This window comes from Euprymna scolopes, chromosome 8 (genome assembly GCF_053919585.1).
Source record: "Euprymna scolopes isolate OS-2025 chromosome 8, ASM5391958v1, whole genome shotgun sequence".
In the NCBI taxonomy this organism is placed as follows: domain Eukaryota; kingdom Metazoa; phylum Mollusca; class Cephalopoda; order Sepiida; family Sepiolidae; genus Euprymna; species Euprymna scolopes.
In genome coordinates this window covers 40685515-40698014 of record NC_136489.1, presented here as the reverse complement: position 1 = coordinate 40698014, position 12500 = coordinate 40685515, and the positions used below count along the sequence as shown (strand labels likewise).

At 30.1% G+C, this 12500-nt stretch overlaps 1 protein-coding gene across 10 annotated transcripts in view; it reads right to left on the bottom strand.

Annotated features, from left to right (window-relative positions):
• LOC145283523 (transcription factor collier-like) overlaps nt 1–10708 on the bottom strand; it is a 581603-nt gene extending 570895 nt beyond the window's left edge. For 5 of the 10 annotated variants that reach the window (XM_080132364.1, XM_080132367.1, XM_080132365.1 and 2 more), the window contains exon 1: nt 9477–9756. In XM_080132364.1, the coding sequence (XP_079988490.1) occupies nt 9477–9613 (137 nt within the window). In that variant the 5' untranslated portion in view covers nt 9614–9756. Of the gene's footprint in view, nt 1–9476 lie in introns of all 10 variants that reach the window. The other 5 variants (XM_080132372.1, XM_080132385.1, XM_080132387.1 and 2 more) reach the window with 5 other exon arrangements.
• Nucleotides 10709–12500: the final 1792 nt, after the last annotated feature.

Sequence of the window (12500 nt, the reverse complement as noted above, 5' to 3'; positions counted from 1 at the left end):
GAGTTTCATTACGAAAGTAAATCATCAGGCTAATTTCATGACGATTACACCAGGGAATGAAACACAATGTGTGTAGAATACTAGAAACATTTATGTTCTAAATCTTATATTTAGATTATAATTCACACATTTCGCTCCAATTAGAATTATAGCCAGTGGCATTCACTCTAGTCGAGTTGAACCGGTTTCCCTCGAAGGAGCAAGTTTCACGGGACTATCGAATACACAAGCGGTCTCCATTCGTATGGATATACTTATTAGGAAAGATGATTTCATTTTATTTTTATTCGTAGTCTTTGTATAAATGTGTCGACGTTCTATTACATATAGCACCTGGTATTCCCAAGTGTTCACCCACCTGGTACTGCCCACGTTCAACGTTGTTTAACTTCGGTGATCTAACGAGAACAGGCGTGCCAACGTAATTGTGTCGTATTTAATTGGAATTGTATTATACAATTTATACATATAGTTTTATTCGCGTTAAGGAAATAGATGTAATAAATAAATATAGATATTTGGAGTAGATTTTTGACAATCGCCAGCAAAACGATAATGTGATGACAAAAAAAAAAAAAAAAAGAATAAGGAAGAAATATTAAACACATAAATGTTACGGGTATTTTTAACGACCTAACTCAAGGGGGTTCTAGATGGTGGGGAGGGTGTTCATTCCGAAAGCCCTTCATAACATGGGATGGTTGAAGGTGTTTATACTACGCCGAGTTAGGTCGTAAAAATTACCATGTTACGTACCTACATGGATATTTTGTTTTTACTTATTTTAAAGCGTTTCAAATTAAATAAATTTGAAACAAAAGTAGCACCGTATGCCGAGTTAGAACGAACACAAATGACAGTTCTGCTATAGTCATTTGAACTCTCGATAATCGCTACATACTCGAAAATAAAATACTGATAGAACATAACATTTTCGCCTAATTGGCGACATTTATATTAGGTTCCTACCAGTATTTTACTTCATTTTCGATTTTTATGCGATTATAGAGGTTCAAAATGACTATAACAAAACCGGCATTTTTCTTCTGTTCTAACTCGGTTGACACTAGTTTGTTTTCAAACTAAATAAACGTTAAAATAGAAAATTATCTAGGTAGAAAAGAGTAATGTTGCCTTTGGTAACAATTATTTGTTGTATATTTCATGTTTTTCATTTCTGTTTTATTGTCAATTATAAAAGAAATGCCAGACATTTGTAATTATTTTTCTAGTTTCAAAATTTAGCGATTATAAAATCTGTGAAATTATATGTAACGGCATAAATATTGATATCGATTAAATATTGTAATTCTTCATTTTATACTTATCGAATTTCAATATATTTATTTATTACCCTAATCAATAATCGATAATATTGAATATACAAATTAAAGATGAGAAAAAATGTATAATTTGTAAATTAGATATTTAACAAATGGTTAAATAAAGATTAGGATTTTTTTTCCCTAGAATCTTCTTCTGAATTATCAATAATTCATCTGTATTTTAGTTATATATTTTAAGATAATCCGAGGATATGGAAAGCAAACTCAATAAAAATGGTGTTGTTCTTGCTTGAATTACAGAAAAACAGATTCGGAGAGGAAAAAAAAAAGTATATATTTATTATTAATTCTGTAAATTGCCGCCATGTTTTTTGAAGGTGATTTCGACAAACTCTACTGTTTTTTGCATTATAAATAAGTGCGGCTTTCCGACGACATTTTTAACGACGAATTGGTTTTTGGGTCTTTGTAATTTTGTTTGGAAATTTCAACTTTTTTGTTATTGTAAAAAAAAAAATGTAAACATTTTTAAACAAATCTATGCATAAAAAATAAAGTTAAAAAAGAAAATATTCTTTGCGGTTTTATTTCTTTCTCATCTGAGTATTATCTGAAAATGATATTTACGGACATCAATAAATGATTTACTGTAAATAAAAGCGGTCGAATAAGTAAAGCTTTCAATTTTATTTTTGTTTAAATGTCGAAATGTTTAGACACAAGGGTTTTGAGAAATTGATTACATGTTTTGACATCAAATGAAATGTTAACTAATGAAAAATACTTAATCTATGTTGATTCTCTGCAACATGCGTAGACACAGACACGCACACACATATATATATATATATATATATACACACACACAAACGCACACGTACGTTATATATATATATATATATATATATATATATATTATAAACTGATCAAAATCTTTCGATGGGAGTGTCGTTTATTGATTCAATAAAGTTTCGACATATTAAGTCTTTCTTCAAAGATTGTATCAGTTTCACTTTTAATATATATTGAAACCGCGCCATCATCCTATATATAAGTTATGAAAATATATATAGCAATTAAGCTACATTGCCATATATATTTTCATAAATTACTATCTAGCCCTACGTATGTATCGAGCACTGTTGAAGTAAATACTGAAAATTTACGCATAACATTATATCTTTGTATATTAATCTAAGGATAATGGCTCGGTTTCAGTCTCAGCCCGAAGCACTTGCTTGTAGTGCCACAATATAAAGCTATGATGTAGAGGAAAATTTTAGACATACATGGCGAGCGCACACACACGTGTTCGTGATATTTAATCATCAACATACATTTTCGTCGTTTCACGACTCATCACTGTACCTAGACTAAGCGAGCGCCGTGTGTGCCAAATACAGAGTATTTCACAAGTTGTAGATACATTTTAAATTTGAGTGACTCAAACTAATAAGGATATAAAAATGTATCTGACATATATAATCATTAGCATTACAAAAAATTACTTAATGAAGTTAGCTTTAAAATGACACCATTTACATCTATTTGTAATTCAGCATTTATAAGGCTATATTGCATACATCTAATATATATACTCGTATATAATGTTAAATAGTTTATACACACACACGCGCACATATGTATTATATCTACATATAGCATATACACACATACATATATATTTATGTATCTATTATATACACACATAAAATAATATACATATATACTTAAATACACACACGTGTATATATATATATATACACGTATTTAAGGATATATTATTTACATTATATAATATACATGTATGTAAAGACATACTTATACACATATGCATATAAAGATATATGATATTACACACATATGTATATAAGAATATGTTATATACATACGGATATATCATGTACATATAGTATACACACATGTGTATACGGATATATATTATACACACATGTATATACGTATATAATTTATTATACACACATGTATATACGGATATACTATATATATAAGACACATGTATATACGGATATTATATGCATATTATATATACACACATGTATGCGTGTAAAATATTCTGCATTTACAATGGCAATGTAGCCGTACTTCACTTTTACGTCAACTGAAGTCATTAAATTAATTCGTTTTTAATAATTATCAAGTATTATTACATTATCATTGAAAATGCGATAAATATCAGAAATATACGTGTATATAATTTATATATATATATATATATATATATATAATTTATACTTTTTATATAGTTCTATAATAAAATTATTCTAAATATTATTTAGCAAAATGTTTTGTATTTATAAGAAATTTATATATATATATATATATATATATATATATATATATATGAATGAAAATGTATAAAAAAGAAAACGAAAAGTATAACAGCTTATAACTTTTCTTTATTCGTTTTCAATTGATGACGTGCAGGAATACAAAATATTACGGAAAAAAATTGTTTTCAAACTTTTTCTTTTTTACAGGTAAATAATTTTCGACCAATCCTTCAGTCTTTATCGGTGTAGTCATATATATATATATATATATATATATATATATATATATGTAAAAATACAAAAGTTATTATTTTATCAATTCTGTAAACGTATCTTTGTGATATTTTATTTTGTTGATAAAAAATCGTTGAATGCTTTACTGCTTTAATAATTTCCAAAAAAGCTATTTTGAGGTATAACAACTGAAACCCTAAGAAAATATTGCATTACATGCTTGATTTTGTTTTTTTTTCATAAACTAACAAGTGCGAGAATGTTAAAAAATCTGAAAAAATTTAACATTAAATGCATCTATTAATGCCTTGAAAATATAAAATAAAAGGTTATATTTTTTATGAAAGGAATTATGAAATTTGGTTTTCTTATAGTCAACGTGATATAAGCGCTGTTTAAATTTTAAAATAAAGTACATAAAATATGTTTATAAGTCAAATTGCAACGCAATATTATGTAAAATAAGCAAATATTTATTTGTTTAAAATTATATTTCGGCGATATACGCCGTCATCAGATGTTTATATTTTTTCCTTCGTCATGGTTTTCTTATACTTTAGAAAACTCCTGAAACCACCAATTTTATAAACACATATCCTGAAAACCCTTATTTTGCAAACAAATCTCGATAGCAAGATATTAAGCAGCCATTATTTTATTTTATACAGTATTTCGATATTGCATCTATTTTTTTTCAAGTTAACTCATAATTCACGTTTCCATATTTTTGTTTTAAAAGAAGTATTGATGCTTTGGATTATTCAGAGAATCTTATTTTGAATCATTCTCACGTTTCATTCGATTGCCTTCAGATGCGTTTTGTCGAATTCGAGAATATAAAGTCCGACAAAATGCACCTGAAGAAGGTCGGGGTTTCATCGGCCGAAACATTGTAATAGTAACACGCAAAATGAGACGAGTAATCTGAATAATTTAAAGAATTCAAATTGATATCGATTTGTTTTTCGGAAATATAATTGCAAATTCTTTAATTAAAATCCAAAAACAAGCACTGATTACAACTCACCGCATTAGGATTTTATTCACGTTTTTTTTTCTAAATAGCAACAAAATTTTTTACAGTGGCTTACGTTTTTGAATTTTTTGAAATAAGGATTCGTTATTCGTGTTATGTGGATTCTTCGGACTACTGTTCTCATCTTGAGTGTGATTTTTATAACGTTTCGATCGATGTAACCTCCGACCTTCTTCAGGTGTATCTTGTCGAACTCTGCAATTGGGATGGAATTTCGAATGAAACTATTTACTCCACGTGGGTAGCATGCTCTCGTTCTGTCAGACATGACTGGATAGACGTCCTGGATAATCTAGAATTGCATTTTTCGGTCGCCCACACTGAGAATCGAACATTTGACCTTCCCCTGAACGTTTTTTTTTACATTTGGTTTTCCAAGTACTTTAACCACTCCGGCAGTCCGGCACGGGGCCTTGCAGATCCCTGAGTAAATAAAGAGTTCCGTTCGAAATTCCGTCCAGATTCCCGAGTTTAACAGAAACATTTCAGAGTTCAATAACATACACCTGAAGAAAGTCGGAGGTTACATCGACTAAAACGTTGGGAAAATGGCACTCAAGATCGGAACAGTAGTCTGAAGAATCCAAATACGAGCGGTTTACGATTTCAAGCTAAATCTACAGAGAATAAAGTCACAGAAATGCGATGGGCGTGTCGGCGTGTGTGCGTTTAATGATAAACATTAATTTTTTTTTAATTTTTTTTTTTTTTTACAAAAGAATGAATATAAGAAGTGTTTTGGAATGTTGAAATTCACTATCTTTTGACGATTACAAGTTCTCGATGTTTTTGTGACATAAGGGTTGGAAAGTGAAATTTAAAGAGCCAGCATCCTAAAGGAAGATCGCACTCGCCTGCAAAACATGCCTCGGTAGCCCGATAGGAAACCCCCAGGCAATTAGCAATAAACAAACGCTTTTCAAAGGGAGAAGGTAAAGCATGGGAGCTTAAAATCCCTAGAACTACATATATCCAAAGTCATACCTCAGTCAACAGTGAAAATATTATCTCAAGGCCTGAATTGTTCGCTTTGGTTCCGAGGGAAAATACTTGTCTCAGTTCTCATCCGCGAAAAAAAAAAAAAAAAACATATACAAAGTTAACTTAATTAAAGCGCACGTGTCTAAATACAATGTGTGACCGCATGTCGGATCAATTCAACACCTCAAAAGATTACACACATTCAACGACAACACTGATCTTTGGAAAAATAGGTACATTTTTAAATCTTATACACGGCATACTCAAATTTGTATTCATTAGTCTTCAAATTCCATGAGCGATATTTCTGACACATGAATATTTTCTTTTTATTACTTATTTTGATCGGATTATTGTTCTCATCTTGAGTGTTATTTGTGCAACTTTTCGGTCACGTGTAGGCTTCGACTTCGTCAGGCATGTTGGTTGCCATCTTATGATGAAGGTTGAAGGTTACATCGACCGAAAATAACACTCAAGATAACAATAGTCCAATCAAAACAATACAAATAATCAGCCCTCATCTATAAAATTCAGAACTGTAACATTTTTTCTTAGCAGAAATCCATCCATCTAATATTAATCGTTGTCTACTTTTTATTTTATCTTAAGTACTGTTTTCTTTTCAGCTCCTTACATCAAGTGGCTTCATGCCTTGTCTAGAGCGATGTCTATTAAAACAAAACCAGGGTATATATTTATATGTAGATAAATCATGATAAGCATCAACAAATCATGTGAATTCGAAGATTCTATTGTTGGCATTGGTTTCCCCGATATTTTTTCTAGTCAGAATTCTTTCTAGAAAGAAATCCGGCATTTACAGGAGGAACCACGTGAAGGTTGCCAACATCCCAAGTGAAAGTCGTTTTTGTGGAAGGAATTGCCGAGTAAAAAAAAACAATAAATTCATATGTATCAATATGGTGTGATTTTTTACGGGTTTGCTTCTGTTGTTCATAATTGCATTTCCCGAAGAGTGGCCAAATATTCACAAGAAAAAAATTACTGCAATGGAATTCGAACTTGTAATTAGCGATTTCACTGTTATCACCTTCCATTTAACGAATAATATTTGCAGATAAACATGGATGAAGTAGTTAAAAGCTAACAATTAAAAAAAATATTTTAAGAAACAAGTCATGGGATTGTTTATGTTGAGTAGATACGTCTGTAATAAGTTATTATATTAATAAATATAATACATATTATAAATATAATAATACATAATATTAAGAATATCAATAATAATAATATTAATGATAAAAAAAAACAAATACTTTAAACCGAACAACTTAGAAACTACACCGATGCAAGTTCAAAAGACAGTTTCTATGCTGGATAAAATATAACATCAGTGTTAACAAGAACACGTTTTCTACATCTGGATGACATATTCTATAGTATGAATTAATATTGCAATAATTAATCGGAATCGGGAATCGGCAAAAATCGGAACGTTTTGGGATATTGGAATCGGAAAAATTTGTGTTAATATTCTGATACCAAAAACGATTCTTTATCTTTGTTTAAAACTTAATTTTCGATTACTAATGATAAAATAATTTATATATTCTGAACAACTAGTAAAAGTAAATTCTATAGCTTCATCAAACCCACAAGTGTATCTTCACGTTTCAGAAAAAAATATATGCACAGATTACACGGGTATTAATGGTTAATATATATATACTGAAATATTTTAAAAGAATCGGAATCGGTAATTATATCGGAAATTTTAAACATACTCTGTAATTGTATCGGAATCGGGGAAAAATATTGGAATCGTCTCATCACTAGTATAAATACCACAATGAATGTGTTTATTAGTAAAACAATATTTTTGACGGGTAATAGGCTTAGAAATAAGTATTTGTAAGGTGATAAAACACGCTATTAAGAGAAAATGTTAATATAAACAATTTAGTTTTGTAGAATATATATATATATATATATATATATATATATATATATATATATATATATATATATATATATATATATATATATATATATGAGAGAGAGTAGAGAACGGAGTATCAGGCAATGTTAAGTTTTTAAAAATTGTTAAAATGTATTCTAAAAATCCGAACAATAATCAATTTTATCGAAAATTTTGGCGAAAACAAAACGAGATATTCAAATGGCCCATATGCTACGATTGAACGTTTTGTTGACTATGAAACCACATGTTATTGGAATTGTTCAGTTTAAAAAAAAAACACAAAAAACATTGTACTTTCGATTGGATTAAAAATCGAAAATTAGAATTAGAAAAACCGATTAAGTAAAGCATACAAGTAGTAAGTAGCAAACTTGAAAAATGTTGAAGGAGCTTTGGAATAGAGGCCGCAGATTTTTTAGCGGGGATTTAAAATCATTGTAAATTATTTTTGAACATGGTTATCGAAATGAATAATAATAAAACACAAATGTTGATACTTTTGTTAATCTCAACCAATGCATACTGGCACCGAGGAGCAAGGAGCCACTGTGATAGGAGCCAGATTTATATGGTGGAAAACTAGAGATGTTCGACAGCAAGATGGTTGCTTTTAGGATCACGTTTCGTACGAGCATGACAATTACTTTATAGTCGGTGTAAGCAAAATCCCAAGTAGAGAAGGAACTAAGTCGAATATATTAAAAGAATGACTTCCAATTACACAGGAAGTCAGGGACCACTTTATCCTAAAGTTTATATATATATATATATATATATATATATATATATATATATATTATTTCAGTTTGTCTGTGCACAAACTTAATGTTTTTTTAAAATAACCATATAAATATAGGAACTACATTAACCAGGATAAGTCGCATAAGTGTGTCTAATTTTAATTAAAAGTCGGTACAAAATTATTATGGGGTCTGCGTTTGCGCTTGACGTCTATAAAAAAGGAGCACTGTGTTTATTTTTAATGTATTTTGCATGTAGTGTGGTATTAGGGACATAAAAGAGCTTGAAGCAAAAAATCCACATGAGTTCTCATTGATTTCAGGTGAACCTCGAGGATAATAAATACTATAGATGTTGTAGAAATTTATTTCAATAAACATTACTAATTTTGAGCCCCATTCGAAAAATTAAATATAAAATTTAACGAGCAAGAATAAAAAGAAAAAGGAAATAGGGTGTTATAAGCTGGGCGCCCCCCCCCCCAAAAAAAAAGAGCACTTATTCAATCCCGGGTGACGTTGAGTACCGTGCTGAGAACATCGTAATTGACAGTAGTTAGTACTTGTGCTGCTGCTGCTTACAAAGCGTTCTGAAATCACGTGATTATTTAGAAAGCCATTATTAATATACTGGAATGCAGCTTTATTAACCATTCTGTACTTTCAGACAATTTAATAAACAAAAGGTACCGAAAAAAAAATGAATTTAAATCCGTATTTAAAAAAATAGCATGGTCCGTAAACTGCACAAGTACCTCAATAATAATACACATATTTTGGGGAGGAAAACAAAACAAAAAATAAATAAAAATAACGATGTGGCGCCGTGGCGGCCTCTATTCCGAAACTCAATCATTTCGTTTTGTTTTCATCGTGTGTATTTTGTTTTAATGTTTTTTTGTTTGTTTTTGTTTATTTTTGTGCGTGTATGTGATATATGTATGCGTCGATTGAACCTACCTGGCGGCACCATGATCCACCGCAGTCGGCTGCATCCAGTTTCTCCCTGGAGGTAATTGTCCCGTCAGGGGTTCTTCCTTCATATGCGGTATAGGGACAGGCACTCTTCGCTGAACGCTGTCCTGGAGACCGAACATTAAAAAGTCAATCCCGTGTCATAGACGACAAGGATGTCACTGAAGAGAAGTCGTCTCTCGACGAATAAAGTGAAAAAAAAAAAAAAAAAAGTTAAAAAAAAAATACTTTTGCGTAAAAAAAAAAATATCGCTTAAATTGGAGTCACGTCAGACGAGTTGTTGCGCTCGTGAGATGGATTTACGGCCAGCACGCACCGACTCTGAGGAGTTATCCACGCGTTTCCTTTTTTTTTTTTTGTTTAATATTTTTTAAGGATTCCTTTCTTTTCCTTGTGGTAATGGTAATGTCGGAACACTCGTAGACCTCCTTCTCCAAAATCCTAACCGTATCTGCAGAATAAACACTAACAATTATTAAAGTCACATGTAAACGTAACAATAAGTTGAAATTAAATCTTGATAATAAAAAAAAATATTTCTTTTGAAATTGATAAATTTTTCCGAATTGATTAAATTCTTCACTTTTTTTCGCGTTTTTTTTCTTTTAAAATATTAATAAATTCTTTTTAAGCTTTGATTTTTCAAAGACAGAGAGAAACATAATTCCCTGCATAATATGAGAAATGGAGTGCTTGTTAAAATTCGAAATAAAAATAAAAATCCTTTTCGTAAATAACTAAAAAACCAAAACAAAAATAATTCTTACTGTGTAGATATGTTGTTATGCCTTTTTATCTTTTTTTTTAAATAAACAACTCCACAGGAAAAAGGCTTATAAATATAAAATCCTTATTTTTGTCATTATTACTTTTTTTTTCAAAAATATTAATCAGTTGTCTCCCATGATGTGCCAAATCGTACGAGTTTTGTTTTGTTTTTCTTTTTTGTTGGCGAGTCTTTCGCGTCGTTTAAGACCCACAGGACACGCGCGTTGGGATGAAAACCCTTTTTATAAGTAGTAGTAGTAGTAGTATTAATATGGTGGTGGTAGTAGTAGTAGTAGCAGCAGTAGCAGTTGCAGTCGCCGTAGTAGTAGTTGTAATTCTTGTGATGGTAGTGGTAGCAGTAATATTTCCAAAGATTTCCGCTTCTCCCAGTGGTTTTAAATTAATGTAATTAATACGCACACATGGACAAAACAGATTTAACACGCACGTGCGTTGAATTAATCTTATGTAATATATGTATATATATATATAAATATTTTTTTTTTGAAAACAAATGGATTTATCACAAAGTAATTCAAAATGAATTAAAATAATGTATTTTTGTGTATATAATAAAAACAACTGAAAAGAAAAGCTGTTGTCGATTTTTATATACGAAAATTTGTTTTGAAAATTTCGCGAGGTTTACATGTGTTGCTTTTTTCCTTTTGAGTATGTATATGCATAAAAACGTACCTACATATACACATAAATATACATATATATATATTTAGTTCTAAAATGTTATATTAGATATATATGTATATTCATCATTTTAAAATCATATATCTATATACATATCTATCTAAATATATTCAATTCATTTCATCTTTTATACACGCATATATATACATTTCAAACCTTTAGCACTATATATATATATGTATATATATCTTTTTGTTGTCAATAAGGTTAAAGTTATTTTTTCCCTCTGTGATTTAGAGTCTCTAAGTTGTAAACGCTCTACTCTAGAAGGTTTTTTTCTATGTAGTGGCAAACACGATCGTTAAAGACAAGGAACGTGATGACGACAAGATCGAAAGCATGGAAGGGTGGGGGCAGTTTGGTAGGAGGTACTTTCGAATAAAAACGATACAGTCAGAGTGGGGGTAGCTAGAGTATATAAGTAAAAACAATAAATGTAAGGAAAATAGCCTGGATATCTCGGTATTTATATATATATATATAAATATATTTTTTTACAAAGGAATCGCCACTTGCAAAAACTAACTATCCTACACAATCATAAAAAAAAACAAACAAGAAAAAAATAACGCATCTAAAAGTATTTATTTTTGATTTCGAACATTTACTTACTATTTTTTTTATTGATATATATTGCTATGTAATTGCTTCCCCACGAGAGCAAAATGTGACACAAGGACGTTTTTAATTGTGAGAGAATTTTTCGAGCAGTTTTCCTATACACATATTTTTTTTCTGTCTTCAAAAGCCAAAGGAAAAACAATAACTATATTAGAAAATCAGAAAATAAATAACGCATCTGAAAAGGTTTCTATCTATTTTGGAATGTAAAATTTATATATATTTATTTACTATGTTTAATTTCATATTTTTCTTGAGTTTATATATATTTCTATAATATAATCGTCTTGCAATTATAGCATATGTAAATGTAAGTATAGGATATATAATTTATTTTGATATCACAACTTTCTTTGCATTATGTATACATTGATTTATATATATATATATTACATAAATATATGCGTGTGTGTATATTTACATGTTTGTGTATGTTTGTATAAATAATAGTCCTTAAGTCTACTTTCATGTGTAAATTGTGAACCTGGTTGCGTTTGTAAATTATTTTTACTACCGTATCGTTGTAGGAATCAGAGTCGTTGTCGAAAATGGGTGGCTATTGGGACCTGTGTTTGGTATCGTTAATTGTTTTGCTGTCAATGTCGCAGTAAATGGCCTCGTTGGTTGGCGGGTTATTAACGAGGTTATCGAGTGCACTCGTCTACTTTTTTCTTTTTTTTGTAAACTCGTGTTGATAGAAAAGGCGAAAGGTTTGTTAGTCACACAGGAGATGCGTCCGCACGTAACCGAACATTATTAGCAGTGTGATGTACAAATAATAATTAAAAAAAATAAATAGTAGTGAACTCTCCTCGGACTGTAAAGTGAGCACACTGTCCCAGTGGTAGAGGTGGTGGTCCCCGAAAATAGTGATGGTTTTAATAATAGCCTTTGGGATTGGCTGAGTGTATTGG